The 16,463-nt window shown below is 42.6% G+C and overlaps 1 protein-coding gene across 1 annotated transcript in view; it reads left to right on the top strand.

Moving 5' to 3' along the window:
• The first annotated feature begins 7,432 nt into the window (after nucleotides 1–7,432).
• Nucleotides 7,433–16,463, top strand: part of SLC39A8 (solute carrier family 39 member 8) — a 33,017-nt gene continuing 23,986 nt past the window's right edge. Inside the window, exon 1 of the mRNA XM_075265282.1 lies at nucleotides 7,433–7,657. Coding sequence (XP_075121383.1) covers nucleotides 7,433–7,657 — 225 coding nt within the window. The remainder of the gene's footprint in view (nucleotides 7,658–16,463) is intronic.

Genomic DNA, 16,463 nt, shown 5'->3' with positions numbered 1-16,463 from the left:
ATTTTACTTATAGAATAACATCTGGACATGGCATTTGCTTGCCAAACACAAAGAGGGCCTAAAACCAGGGGCGAACCTGCCCTTTTCGCCGCCCGAGGCGAACTACAGAAAGCCACCCGTTAGCGCCGTTCGCTGGCAGAAAGCAGGCACGGTGACGACCTGCTTTCTGCCTGAGCGTGAGAGGAGGCTGCTGGAGCAGCGCTGCTCCAGTGGCCTCCCCAAACCACCGCTCGGTGCCAAGCTTTTCCTGGACTGGCTTGGGTAACTAAAAATGCCGCCCTCCCTGAGGCCCTGGCATAGCGCCGCCTGAAGCGGTCGCTTCAGGTCGCCTCATGGGAGGTGCGGCGCTGCCTAAAACTCAATAAAAATACTTGTGTCAAGCCAGCTTGAGAGTAAGGCCGCACATAGTGAAGTGCAGCGAAAAAAAAGTGCAGAAAAAAAGTGGCGGAAATGCATCACGTTTTTTTTCAGCAGTGTTTTTCATTGTGATTTTGTAGAGTTTTCTTCTGCATACTTACTGCCCCTATTATACCTATAAGGAAAATGCCATCGTTTCTGTAGGTAGAAATGACATGCTGCGATTTTCAAAAATGTGAACGTTTTTCTGGAATTTTACTCCATGGCAGAATTAGCATATTCCACACCTGTCAGGTGGTATTCTTCTGCCTCTCATTCTCTTCAATGGCAGTTATCAGGTGTTTTTTGCCTGAATATTGAGCACAATGCTATTCTGGTAGCTTAAAAAATCATCTAGAGCAGGGGTAGGGAACCTTTGGCTCTCCAGCTGCTGTGAAACTACAACTCCCAGCATGCTCCATTCACTTCCATGGGAGTTCCTAGAACAGCAGAGCCAGTATGCATGCTGGGAGTTGTAGTTTTGCAACAGCTGGAGAGCCGTACGTTCCCTACCCCTGATCTAGAGGATAAAAACATCATCTGCCTCCATTTGAAATTAATGACGGTTGGTTTCAGAAGGAATTTGGAGCTGCCTCAAATGAACATACCCTAAGGCCCCTTGCAGACGATCGTGACGTGGGTCAGTGTGCTATACGTGTATTTCATGGATTGTACACTGACCCATTCTTTTCTATGGGCCCATATACATGACCGTGATTTTCACAGTCCCGTTTACGGGTCTACAGTCTAGGTCGAATTGGATAGGACAGGTCCTATTCCTGTCCTATTTTGCAGCCATGCTTCTGAGGCTCTTATTCATTTAATGAAAGGAGCTGCAGAAGCACAGTCCATGCACACGCGGCACATGGAGACATCCCGTGTCCCCCATGTGCTGCCTGTGTTTTTAATTCACGGCAGGCTGGTTGCAGCAAGGTCATCTGCAACTGTCCTAAGGCTAGTTGCAGATGACCGTGTGTATTTTGCGGTCAGAAAATTAGCATACCTCCCAACTTTTGAACAACAGAAAGAGTAACAAAATGTGCGGAGTGCATAGCACACCGCTATAAGTTTATCTCCGCCCACTTTTATGTTGACTCCGCCCATTCTCATTCATTTTTCATGTGCCCCCACACAGTATAATACCCCTACAGTCACCTGTACATTATATGCCCCCACATTGTAATGTTCCCTTCCAACTGCCCCACAGTAGTAAGTCCCTCTCCTAGTGTCCCAGTTTAAACATGAAACAGGAGCAGCTGGAGGGGGACATTAGCAGTAGGGGTAGTTGGAGGGGGACAATAAATTAATGTCAGATGAAGTGGGACATTAAATGTGGGGCAACTAAAGGGGGACATTAAACTCAGGCCGCTAGACACAGACATTAAACCGTAGGTATAGCTGGATGGGGACATTAAACTGGGGGCAACTAGAGGCAGATAGGTCCCCCTTCAGCTACTCCCACGATTTAATGCTCCCCTCCAGTTGTCCCCAGTTTAAGTGCCCCCCTTGATCAGCCCCATTTCAAGTCCCCTCCTCCATCTCTGCCCCCATTTTCATCTCCCCCCCTCCATTTCTCCCTCAGTTTCATATCCCCTTTCATCTTCCCCCAGTTTCATGTCCCCTCTCCATCTGCCCCCAGTTTCATATCCCCTTTCATCTGCCCCCAGTTTCATATCCCCTTTCATTTGCCCCCAGTTTCATGCCCCCCCTCATCTCTGCCCCAGTTTCATGTCCCCCCTCCATCTGCACATGGTTTCATGTCCCCCCCTCCATCTCTGCCCCCAGTATAATGACAAACACACAGACACACACACACACTCACACTCTCTCTCTCCACCCTGCATCACATATCCCCCCTCCCTTCTCAGTACCTTACACACATCTCTTCATCTCTTCACTGCACGGGACACTGACACGCCCACCTAGTCACATGACCGTGTGATGTTACACAAGGTCCTTGAACAACAGTGAAGGCTTCAGTAAAATTGTTCAGTAAAACATTAAAGGGACATAGCGGGACATGCAGGGAGATGCGTTGACCACGGGACAGGGGTATGCAAGTGGGACTGTCCTGCTAAATACAGGACAGTTGGGAGGTATGAACTAGTATTTAGTGTTCAGTTTTTGCGGACAGGTGTGCTGCCTGTGCATGGGTCATGCTTCTGCGGCTCCTTTCATTAAATTAATAGGAGCCATGGAAGCAAAGGCCGCAAAATAGGACAGGAATAGGACCTTTCCTATCTGATGCGGCCCGAACTGTCAGCCCACACACGGGACCATGAAAATCAGGGTCGTGTGCATGGGCCCATAGAAAAGAATGTGTCAGTGTGCTATTCGTAAAATACACATATAGCACACTGACCCACACCACGGTCATCTGCGAGGGTCCTAAGGCTGAGGCTACACATTTTGGAAAAGCTACAGCTTCTATTATTGTGGTTTTTGAGCAAAATCTGGGAGTGGATTTAGCAATATTGAGCAGTATTGGTGGTGCTTCCTGCATTTTTCCCATTACTTTTGAAATCACACCTGGTCTGGCTTAAAATAAGAAAAAAAACCAACATTGCTTTTAATCAACATGTTTCTTCAGCCTTAGGCTGAGGCCCCACGTTGCGGAAAAGCAGCTTTTTTTGTTGCAGATTTTGCTGCAGTTTTTTGATCCAAAGCCAGAAGTAGATTGAGTATAAAGTAGAAGCATAAGAATTTCCTATATATTTCCCATTCCTTTTGTAGTCATTCTTGGCTTTGACTCAAAAAACTGCAGCAAAATCTGAAACAGAAAAAGCTGCAATTCCGCAACGTCGGGTCTCAGCCTCAGGCTAAGGCTCCACATTGCAGAAAAGCAGCGGGTTTTTTGCAATTTTTGCTGCAGTTTTTTGACCCAAAACCAAAATATCAAAAACTGCTTTGTTTTACATTACCTGAAAAGTGGATGAGATTCTGGCTAATCCCGTCCACACATTGCAGAAAAAAATCAGCAGTGGGAAAGCAGTGATTTCCAAAACATTTGTTTCCACAGAATGTCAATTATACCTGCAAAAAAGCTGGTGTTTTCCATATTAGTATAAAAGGTGTAGAAAGTCCGCAGAGGAAAACTCAGCAATGTGTTCCCGACACAGTTTTTTTCTGCAGCTTTTTTTTTTAAGGGCTGTGTTCCTCTAAGTGGGGCCATAGCCTAAAGTTGTACTTGACTTCTTTTTAACATCTGACTGAATGGCTTAGATCTTTATGGTTATACTTTAACTACAAGAAACAAAGGCTTCAACATTTTGCCATCCTGAAGAATGTGCTGAGACAATGTGATTCTGGCAGGTTTTAGGCCGGATCTCATTAACCCCTGAAGGAAGGGGAGGAGGAGTATGAAATATACAACATTTACTACGTCAGTTTGCAATCTCGAAAGCTCTGCAGTTTTTTTTACAAGGTGGTTATTATGGTAGCTAATGACCAGCCATGTGACCTCCCCTGGGTCTTTATTAACCTGAGCGGAATCGGACAGAGTACAAGACAGGAAAACAAACAGGTGAGACAGCACATGCTGAAAGTGCCACTCGTCATAACTGATACAAACAGCTCATGAGGATGCTATACATGGAGATATGTTTCTGTACTTAGGATACTACAATGTGTAGATCACATCGGTATTAGATACTGTAGATTTTATGTTATTTTCTACCATAAGGACAGAGTTTCTGACACAGTTGACTTAAACTAGCGATAGACATCTTGATTTCATGTGTAATACGTAGGGAAATAATATGATAATATTATAATGATGATAGCGTACTTGTCATGGAAACATTTTGCAATCTTGTTTTCCTAGTTTGATTACATTTATGTGATTGTGTAATTGTGATGATATCTGGCAATCTGACAGGTCTTATGTCATGGATGTTGCATTTATGGGTAACTGCACAGATTCATTGCTTCACATATGGGACTTTGATATATTGATCCCTCTCTACTCAAAAAATATTGGAATGTGAGTTCAATTTCCGCATCAATCGCTATCTTTAACAAAGTGCAAATATAGAAAATAGGCTTTTGTAGGCAAACAATCAAAGTACACCTTACTTTAGCAGCACTAGCTAGAGCAGCGGTTGTATGTCAGCTGATATATCTTGTATGAATAATTTTGGTGTTTTGTTGCTTAGGGTGCATTATGCTGCATTTATACTTAGGAAACAATGACAGCCAAATGATAGTACCAGAAAACTCCTCCACATATGTATTATAAAGAATGATAATGTAGCTATGGTCATGGTCACCATCTTACTTTCTATGAAAGTCATCTAGCTTCTAGTCTTTTTACTGAATGGGGTTTGCATAACTGGACCATTGCATCCTCTGTTACTAGGCAATGGACTCAATAGTTTTGGGGTAATAGTTATCTCTTAGTCATATTCATATACTGTCTAATAATTGTAACAGGGCTTTTATATACATGTAGGAACAAGTCTTTGAAAGTAAATGTGTTGTAATTTATTTCTATAGCTAATTTTAGAGTGTATTACAAGTAGAGATGAGCGAGTACTGTTCGGATCAGCCGATCCGAACAGCACGCTCCATAGAAATGAATGGATGCACCTGGTACTTCCGCTTTGACGGCGGCCGGCCGCTTAACCCCCCGCGTGCCGGCTACGTCCATTCATTTCTACGAGAGCGTGCTGTTCGGATCGGCTGATCCGAACAGTACTCGCTCATCTCTAATTACAAGGTTTGGCCATTTTACCATAACTTGTAAAATATGAGCAACTTACTAATATATTGTCCATGAGCACCATGATTCTTTGCCAAGCACCCCCTCCGTGATATAAGCAGTGTTCATGGCTGACTTTATGGCATATTGGTCAAAACATGGCTGCTAAGAGATGAGCATGTGACCCATATCATTCATCAACAGTCTCCATTAGGCAAAGGCCCCACGTAGCATCCCGCAACAAAAAAGTACTGCGGGAAAAACCGTGGCAACGCATTTTGGTTTTTCCTGCATCACTTTTCACAGAAAGTTTGCAGAAGTTTCCTCTGCGGACTTTATGCTTCAAATTCCTCTGTGAAAATTTCAATTTTCTTATGCTTCAGTTTCAACTGTACACTTTATGCAATGTGGGGCCCGAGCATTAAAGGGATTTTTTTAGGCTCAAAATACCTTCCAAACCAATAATACGGTTTAACAAATGACCTTTGATAAGAGCAGAGACATAGCTTTATGTCCATATACCAATATGGCAGGCAATACATAGATAAGCTCATTTTTATTGATATTCAAATTAATCTAATTGATCAGATTTGCCAAAACTTTGTTGTGACACAGGCAGAGGCTGACAATGTCGTTCACAGCTAAAGGGACTGCATGTGGTGTAGCATGATTCCAGAGCAGAGCAAATCTGGCCAAATCTGCCTAATTTAGCTTGCCTCTAATGCCCATGGATTTGCATATTCATTAAAATATGATTAACATTGCATTGTATAGAAAACTAGTGTGTGTGCAGTGCCATGTGCAGATACAGTCCTATGAAAAAGTTTGGGCACCCCTATTAATCTTAATCATTTTTAGTTCTAAATATTTTGGTGTTTATAACAGCCATTTCAGTTTGATATATCTAATAACTGATGGACACAGTAATATTTCAGGATTGAAATGAGGTTTATTGTACTAACAGAAAATGCGCAATATGCATTAAACCAAAATTTGACCGGTGCAAAAGTATGGGCACCTCAACAGAAAAGTGACATTAATATTTAGTAGATCCTCCTTTTGCAAAGATAACAGCCTCTAGTCGCTTCCTGTAGCTTTTAATCAGTTCCTGGATCCTGGATAAAGGTATTTTGGACAAACAATTCAAGTTCAGTTAAGTTAGATGGTCGCCAAGCATGGACAGCCTGCTTCAAATCATCCCATAGATGTTCAATGATATTCAGGTCTGGGGACTGGGATGGCCATTCCAGAACATTGTAATTGTTCCTCTGCATGAATGCCTGAGGATTTGGAGCGGTGTTTTGGATCATTGTCTTGCTGAAATATCCATCCCCGGCGTAACTTCAACTTCGTCACTGATTCTTGAACATTATTCTCAAGAATCTGTGAAAGTTATGATAAATTGAAAAAAAAAACTCTTTAACCGCTGCCTAAAACAACTCTGTTATCTCATGTTCCACATCTATAATGGAGTAAGCATTCTGTGCTAATATGCAGAGAGGCCAAGCATGCATGCTCCATATCTCCATAAAGGGAGACCTAGCAACATATATACTTTGTTCACCATAAAAGTATTTTGTTGCGAAGACTCCTTTAAATCCCTAAGCGTTCACTTTTTGCAAGAAAATGGGCTGCTGCTTCTTAGGAATCAGATATTGTTAGGAAGGCATCAACAAGCCAAAAGTGCTATTTACTACAGTGTAATAGTGCTAAAGAAGGCAAAAGAAAAAAAAGAGCAAACAGTATCCGTACAGTGCTGAGCTCCACAATAACCCATTTAATGGAAGAACTTGGCCTGCTTCTATTTACTGGTTACATGATGCCAAGCAATATCTGAAGTAGTTACAAGAAAGAAAATCCTCATTGACCAGGGAATACAAGGAAAGTACACACGGTACATTGAGCGTCATGAAGAAAATGCATACTTGGAATGATTTGTGATTGTGATATTACTACTTATGATGTAACATTTACTGTATATTAACTACTATGTTTCTTTTTTATTCTGCAGGTTTCATAGACTCAGAGAGCCAGTATTTCCTTATCTTTCACAGACTGGGAAGAGCTCATAGCATCAGAGGGCAGTTCCTATTCACAATACTATCTGAGTTATCACTGGGAGAGCACAAGTGTAAGAGGATAGATACAGGCTTATTCTTCTCTGCAGGACTTTAGAGGAGACCTACACAGCCAATGCTAACAACACTCACAAGTGACTATTACTCTCTAGGTGGGCTTTATTTATATTCACTAACCAGTCCGGCAAGTTTTGTGTAGTTAGAAGTCACTTCCTTGTTTTAATAGACTTAGCCGGTAAGCTCATACAGCTGCTGTGCCATGGGTACTAGAGGGCACTGTATAAGTATGTGGGTTTTCTTTGCACTTATATTGAGCATATGGCTAGCTCACTCTCAAGGAGAAGATAACTTTGCCCCAGAGCATGAATTCATTGAGGCTATACTTAATTCTTATGGAGTGGATGGGAACCTCAGTGCCAGCCATGTGGACAGAATGCAAGATAGCTGTGGGAAACCTGAGGAGATGCACGCTGCCTTCAATAAGGTAAGAACTTCATGTACTATCAAATCCAACAATGTGCGGTGCTAGGACTGAGGATGGGAACAATGCCAAGGCAAAGCTAGGTAGTCTTAAAATGAGTTAAACAGTCCCTGTATGGGCAGGTATTTCACATTTATAAAAGACGCAGAAAATAAAATCATTGGCTTGTGTTAGAAACCATTTTTAGACTTTCTTACTTGTAGAAAATACGTTGTTGTCTAAGGTTGCTATTGTGTACTCTAAGTGGCTTCATCCAGTTCTTCTGGATTTACAAGAGTTGAATTGTCTAATGATATGGGAGTAAGGGGCACATCACTGCTAAGGTATGTATTGTCCATGCCTTGTATACGTATATAAATATTGAGAAGGTCATATATTTGGAATCCATGCTGAGAAACAACTAGATAAATCCCTATAGATATTTGTTTTATTTTAATGTGTATGATATCTGATAACGTTATCACTTCATTAAGTCAATGCAAAACTTTTCTGAAGATAGAAAAGGTAACAGAAAACAGAAAAAGGTAACGTATAGGGAAAATCATTGAAGGAGATTCACTAATGAATATGTACACAATACATTTTGCGCCCAGTTTGAGAAGGGGGTGTAGTTTTGTGGAAAATAGTCATGGCTTGTCAGAAAGAGCTGGAGCTCTAATATTTGCAACATGAGACACAATTTTGGTGCAATGTAAGACAACTGATAGGTATACAGCTAGACTAAGGTTTCTAAAGATGCACCGATTTATCATCCAGCATCTAGCAAGAGACACACTACGTAAAAATCTGGTACATTGTTAGACAGCCTGGTCTAGGTTTACACTTCTAAATATTTGATAAGATTAGTAATCTGCTCCATTGTGTGTGGGGAATTTGTATGACAAATGTAATATCTTTCGTAGGGCAATGGTGTGAAAGGTCCTTTTTTTCAGTGTGTTTGGGGTTAGGTAATGTCTTGGGCTTCTGTAATTTTCATAAGACTAGTACTTGAATTCCAACACTAAATATCTTACAATAGTTGTTATTGTCTGCTGGTTTGTGGGCTGACATGTATTGCTAAATAAAGTAATTAACTTCTGTTTAACATGTTTTACTGCCAAACAATGCTGGACAACATTACATGCTTAACATCATTGAGTATTCAAAAGTTATGATTCCCAACATACAGATCCCCAACATTTTCCAGCATCATACTATAAGAAAGACACATTGGCAGGGGTAAATTAATGCTTGTGGAGATTTCGGTGCAAGCAATGGGGTATGGAGAAAATTAAAGACAAGGTCTGACTACAGGTAAGGCTACATTCACATCTGCGTCAGGCCTGGTTCACATCTGCGTTCGGTGTTCCATTCGGGGAGTCTGCTTGGGGACCCCCTGAACGTATTGACAAGTGGTGAGCAATGAAAGCACACAGAGCCCATAGACGGACGAGTCATGTGGAGAGAAAAGTACTTCATGAACTACTTTCCTCTCCACATGACTCATGCAGACACCACGTGGAAAGGACACAGACCCCATTATAGTCTACGGGGTCCGTGTGCTTTCATTGCTCACCACTTATTAATGCATTCGGTATTCAGTTCGAGAGGGGTCCCCAAGTGGACTCCCAGAACAGAATACGGAACGCAGATGTGAACTAGGCCTCAAAGTCTCTGTTCAGAGTTTACACTGCAGTGTCTGTTAGGGCCCGTTCACACGGAGTTAACGCGCTCGCATTGTGACACATATACACGTGTCAGAGTGTGAGCACTCAAAACAGATCCCATTCATTTCAAAGTGTCGGCTTACGGGCGTATAACGTGCGTAATTTTGCGCCCGCAAAATTACACGCGTTATATGAAAGAAAAAAAAAAAGCCATTGAACTCAATGGCTTACTACATCTTACACTTGTATTTTTGTAATTTGTGGCAAAATGCACAGAGCGTTATCCGTGTGAAGGCTAAAAGCCTCCCATTGATTTCAATGTGTAGCGCCTGTAAGCCGACACATTGAAATGAATGGGATCTGTTTTGAGCGCTCACACTCTGACACGTGTACGCGTGTTAACTCCGTGTGAACGGGCCATTACAAATCAGTACATGAAAAGTTCTACAAGCCCAACTTATTCATCCCATGATTTAAGTAAATAAATCACATATGTCTGACACCCGGTTAGGGGTGGAGTTCTCTAGAATGTGGGTGTACTACAGCAATATCTGTAAACTGGGCCTGGGCATTGGGTCCTAATAGATAATTACATAATTACAGTATATAGTATACTGTCCCACAATAACTTTTACTTACCTCACTTAGAAGGCAACACTTGATCATAGGCAAGGCCACTTTAACCATAAGGTATGTATTGCACCATGCTGTCTAAGCATGTCCAAGTTATAACTCTGCATCCTAAGGACACAGATAGAATTGAATACAGTGATGTAACAGGGAGTTGTAAGTTCCCTGCTCCAACATTCTCCCTGCGGCTACAGCTAACTGTGGTTTGGCGCAGGCAGGAGCAATAGCCTGAAACAAAAAGATCTGCTGTTTCAATACAGACACAGCACAAAATGGAGACATGTTGTATGGGAATCAATAAGGGGACATGATATGTTGACTATGTTGGGGGCTGTCAAGGTGGTAATATACTGTGTGAGGGCCTGTAAGGGGGCATAATATTTTGTAGGGAGCACTGATATAGACTTTAGACTATGTTGGGGGCCATCAAGGTGGTAATATACTGTGTGAGGGCCTGTAAGGGGGCATAATATTTTGTAGGGAGCACTGATGGAGACTTTAGACTATGTTGGAGTCAATAACATGGCTTATACTGTATTGGGCCCCTAAGGTGGGAATTATACTGTGTGGAGCCACTAAGGGACATAGTACTACATATGCTCATACAAGTGCTACAGTCCCTTTATACAGCTGAACAGCAGGGTCTTGGATGTTGGACCCCTCCTGATCTCTTATTAATGACATATCCTGAGAAGAGGTTATTAATACCAAGGAACTGGAATAACCCTTTAAAGGGATTATCGACCATTAAGATAGGCCATCAATTTTAGTTTGGTGGTCCAACTGTTGAAGCAAGAACCAGATGTGAATCATAAAACATGAGAACCTATAAAGGACGCAGAGTATATTTATTTTTTTACTTCAGAAACTGCATCAAAATTGAGTGTGTAAACTTTAAAATGGGAAATATTCAGTTAATTGTTGTTAAGCATGCTTACTGTGGTGCTGTAGTGAAAATATGGAGAGAAAAGCAACTCTGAGGCATTTTTGGGATTTATTTCCATTAGTCACAACTAAAGTTGGCCATACGTATTACCCTAAGTCCACACTAGTATTCATTCAGGTCTGTATGGGGAGAGTCTGTTTGCTTAAACAGCTTTTACCCATGGACAATCCGTGGAGCCCATAGACTATAATGGGGTCCTTCTTTCGGGACTTCTCTCTCCGCTGATTATATGCAGAATCTGCAACAGATGTGGAGACTCCAACACATATGTGAACCTAGATATACAAACACAAAACTGGAACAAGCCAGATGGTTATCGACACTCAACATATCCAACTACAGGTTCAAATATAAAAATATATACCTTTATTAACACAATGTTAAAAATTATATACATCAATATAGAGAAATACACATATACTGGACAGATGCAAAACACCGTATAAAACAGTACACATAGATGAATCTTAGTGAAATAGTATTGCACATATATATATAGTAAGATGAACTACACCTGATGCAACCTCCACAAACAATTTATTAAATAATCACACTACCCGAATGCAGCTAAACTACTCTCCTAGTATTGACTAAGCATGTATATAGTCATAATATCCTGATTGCAGAAAGAACACTCTCCTTAATTCCACATAAAGTCAGAAAATGACCAATAATATGTATTTCCGAAGCAGGAACAGGGATAAACCCATGTTTACAACATATTGTCATCAGGGAGGCAGAGCCGCAGGTATAATGCACACATAATGTAAAATACAATAAGGATAGGTCTACATCAGGAGGAAATATGCCATCTTACCCATATAGAATCACTGTGATGTAAAGCAAGAACACCTAGTGTCTGTTTGTCAGCCCGACGTACGTTTCGGCACGCTAAGCCTTCCCCCGTACTGTTTTATACGGTGTTTTGCATCTGTCCAGTATATGTGTATTTCTCTATATTGATGTATATAATTTTTAACATTGTGTTAATAAAGGTATATATTTTTTATATTTGAACCTGTAGTTGGATATGTTGAGTGTCGATAACCATCTGGCTTGTTCCAGTTTTGTGTTTGTATATCTATGTTTGTGGTTTAAGACATGCTAGGTTTGAAGGGCTTAATGAGGGAGGGAGGTAGGATTGAATTATGATGGGTTATACCTATTCCTCCAATAGACGTGCTATACTTTTGGTATACATATGTGAACCTAGCCTTAAAGGGGTTTACCAGGCAAAAATTATTGATGACCTATACTATAAAGCCTAAGTGCTTGTCCCTAACAGTACAAACATAGTGTCACCCAAAATAAGTGTACTAGTCAGAGCATTCCCCACCAAAAATATACTGTCCAATGTTCCCCAAAATAATTGTGCCAAGCAGAGGTCCACCATACTGTATCCATTATTGATAGTGCCCTGATATGTACGCCAAAATAATTGTACCAGAAGAGCCCTGAAACTAAAAGTACTCCCAATTATAGTCTCAAAATACTATATCTGGTGTCGGGTGAAAGTAAAAGTACTCCCAATTATAGAGTCTAAATACTATGCTGGGCGTAATGAGATTAGGTAAGTATTTGAATTGTTCTGATAGTCACCTAATCTTATTGAACCAGGGGGAGGCTTGCAGACCAAATAAACTGTGAGACAGCACAGATAATATCTTTGTCTCTGCCTACACTTGAGACCTGCCCTCTAGTAGGTCACAGGACTAAATTGCTTTACCTATGAAGTTCAATTATGGGGCATGTTAATGGCTCCCAAGACCTGCCACTATTTTCATCTTCCCCTTTATTATTGTGTTTTTGCTGAGTTTTTATCTGTGTATTTTCTTCTCTGTTTGGTTTGCTAGTACAGTATAATGCTTTCCACAGCAAAAATAATGCTGCATTTCTGGACTTAGGCCTAAGGCCGGGGCCCCAAGGGACAGAAACGCTGAAATTTACCTGCGGTGGGAATGCTACAGGAAAAATCGCGGCATTTTACAATAAGGGCAAAGTGGATGGGATTCAAACGAATCCCATGCCCACTTTGCAGTAAAAACCACTGTGCACACACGACGTGATTTCCAAAAAAGGCGCGATTTTGGAATTCGCAGCATGTCAATTAAACCTACGGAAATGCGGGCAGTTTCTCCATAAGTATAATTGTAATAGAAAGTCCGCAGAGGAAAACTCATCAATCTTTCTGTCTAAAGTGCTGCAGGAAGAGCGGTGATGTGTTGCCACCACAATTTTTCCTGCAGTGCTTTTTTCTTGCAGATTTTGTTGTAGTTTTTTGAGCCAAAGCCAGGAGTGGATTGAGCAGAAGATAGAAGTACAAGAGTTTCCTACATATTGCTCATTCCTTTTGAAGCCATCATTTGCTTTGGCTCAAAAAAACCGTAACAAAATCTACAACAAAAAAAGCAGAGTTTCCACAAGGTGGGGCCTCAGCCTAAGTATCCATTTAACATGATCAGCACTTCAATCTCTGTTTTTCACAAACACAGTACACAACTGTCTATAGCAGCGGTTCTCAACCTGTGGGTCGCGACCCCGGCGGGGGTCGAATGACCAAAACACAGGGGTCGCCTAAAGCCATCGGAAAATACATATTTCTGATGGCTTTAGCCGCTGAGAAGCCGCGCTGCCTTTGCAGCAGGGAAGATCCTAGTGGAGTGAAGGACCTGTGATGACGTCGGGACCATGTGATCGGACTCTGGTGTGGGCGGAGCTATTCAGTACAGTGCCGAGTTACACAGGAAGAGAAGGCTGCAGTGAGTGGAGACTGGAAGGTAAGATGGAGGGAGGAGACAGCAAGTGTAAGCAAGGGGTGGGAAGGGGATGCAAGCAGTGTGTGAGTATGATAGGAGGGGATGCAGGCTGTGTGTGAGCAAGATGGGGGTGTTTCAGGCGGTGTGTCAGCATAATAGTGAGGTTCAGGCTGTGTGTGAGCAAGATGGGGGACATGAATCTGGGGGCAGAGATGGGGGACATGATTCTGAGGGCAGAGATGGGAGGGGGACATGAAACTGAGGACAGAGATGGAGGGGACATGAATCTGGGGGCAGAGATGGGGGACATGAAACTGGGGGCAGAGATAGGGGGACATGAGTCTGGGGACAGAGATGGAGGGACATGAATCTTGGGGCAGAGATGGGGGGACATGATTCTGAGGGCAGAGATGGGGGACATGATTCTGAGGGCAGAGATGGGGGACATGAATCTGGGGGCAGAGATGGAGGGACATGAAACTGGGGCAAAGATGGAGGGGGGACATGAATCTGGGGATAGAGATGGAGGGGACATGAATCTGGGGATAGAGATGGAGGGGACATGAATCTGGGGATAGAGATGGAGGGACATGAATCTGGGGACAGAGATGGAGGGACATGAAACTGGGGGCAGAGATGGAGGGGACTTGAAACGGGGCAGATGAAGAGGTTATATGAAACTGGGGGAGAGATAGAGGGGGTACATATTATTTACGGGTGACTAGGAGGATTATACTGTGTGGGAGCACGTGAAAAATGAATGAGAATGGGCGGGATCAACATAAAAGTGGGCGGAGCCAAATTTGTCACGGCGCGCTCTGTGCGCCGCACATTTTATCTCTCTTTCTACTTTTCAAAAGTTGGGAGGTATGGGTTGCAGCAAAATTAAGGCCCGTTCACACATGCTCAGAGGGGGCAGATTATGGTGCGAAATCCACGTCATAATCCGCCCTCTCACAATGGAGGTCTATTTAGACCGCCAGGCTTGTTTTTTGCGTGAGCGGCATGCTGACGCTCACGGAAAAAAAAAGCGGGCTGCACTTTCTTCAGGTGGATTCCACAGCTCAGTGACCCGTGGCGTCCGCCTGGCGGTAGCAACCTTCCGATTCGTCCCATTAATTTGAGCCGACTCCGGGGGGAAAGCCGCGACAGTCGTGGCAAGCGTGTTTTGACCCGAGAGTGACGCGGCTCCCCGCGTCACTCTCAGTGCCTAAATCCGCTATTAATCCGCTATACCGCCCCCTGTGTGAAGTAGCCCTTACAGTTATGAAGTAGCCACCAAAATTATTTTTTGGTTTGGGGTCACCGCAACATGAGGAACTGTATTGCGGGGTCACGGCATTAGAAAGGTTGAGAACCACTGGTCTATAGCTTCTGTGACAAACAAAGTTACTAGTTGGCAACAATGTGGCATAACATGGACTGTGCGGCTCAGACAAAGTTCTCAACAATTTAAAGTAGTTCAGTAGGTTTACAGAGAGACATGGAAGGAAAACTCACTAAGGCTGTATTCACACTGAGTAACTCTGGCGTTTTTTGTGCTTATTTTTGCACATAGCGCCGCGTTAACGCCGGGCAACGCCACTGCAAAATAGCGCGGTGTCTACGCGGCGTTAACGCGGCGCTATGTGCAAAAATAAGCACAAAAAACGCCAGCGTTACTCAGTGTGAATACAGCCTTAGGGTCCATTCACACGGAGGAAAATGGTGAGGAATTTGGTGTGGAATTTCAGCGCAGAAGAAAAAGCCTCTCATTGACTTCAATGGGTTCCATTTTCTGCTAGCATTACTTTTTGTCTGCTTGGAGACCTGAAAAATGGAAACCCAATCTGCTTAAAAAGTGGTTACCCAGATTAAATAGACCGTAATAGGGTCCAACGGGTTTCTACCGGAAAAATGTGGATCTCTTCGCATTTTTCAAGCGGATTCTGGAAAGGAATTCACCATCGGAAATTAAGGCACAGGTGTGAACCTAGCCTTAGTAAAAATGAGAACCAAGTGCTCTAGGAAGGAGAAAATACTTCCTTTTCCAATAAATAGCTGCTTTATCTTCTTTCTTTCTACACTGTAAGGGAGCCTTCACACAGAGTTTACGCTCGCTCATTCTGAACGTAAAAATCGTTCAGCGTGAGCAGTGTAAAAAACAGATTCCATTGACTTGAATGGGTGCCGGCATACGCAAACCAATGGGAGGCTTTTTCACCTATTGCTTTCAATGTGATGTGTGCATATCACATTGAAAGCAATAGGTAAAAAAGCCTCCCATTGATTTCAATGAAGTGTGCATATGCCGGCACCCATAGAAATCAATGGGATCTGTTTTAATGCTGCTCATTCTGAATGAGTTTACGTTCAGAATGAGTGGAACGTTTACTCCGTGTGAAAGCTCCCAATGGTCTTGCACCACAGAGCAGAGGTTAACTCTGTATACTTACCATGAGTCACAAATATTTTCTCAGGACTCAACTCTGTGCAATACATCTAACATTCAGTTGGCTGGAGTCCGTACAACTAGCCTGATCACAGCTATGAAGTGGATGTTATTGTATCCAGTCTTTTTCAGCTGGTTTGACACATTGGCCCACATTTAGTATGAACTAGCTGGTACCCGCGACTTCGTCTGCGGTGATTGTAGAAGTGGGTATATACAGGCGCGGGTAAGGTTTTCGTACTGTGTATAAGGTATGGGATATGAAATGTAAGTTTGTATCTTGTTTTTGCTGTAATTCAGAGAATACGTGAGACTTTTGTGTTGAAGTTAATTTGTATTTGAGCTGCTATACGGTGTTGTGAGGAAATTTACATAGTGACTTTGGGACAGAGGTATTTGA

The sequence above is a fragment of the Leptodactylus fuscus genome, chromosome 1 (genome assembly GCF_031893055.1).
Source record: "Leptodactylus fuscus isolate aLepFus1 chromosome 1, aLepFus1.hap2, whole genome shotgun sequence".
Classification (NCBI taxonomy): domain Eukaryota; kingdom Metazoa; phylum Chordata; class Amphibia; order Anura; family Leptodactylidae; genus Leptodactylus; species Leptodactylus fuscus.
This window is presented reverse-complemented; position numbering and strand designations above follow the sequence as displayed.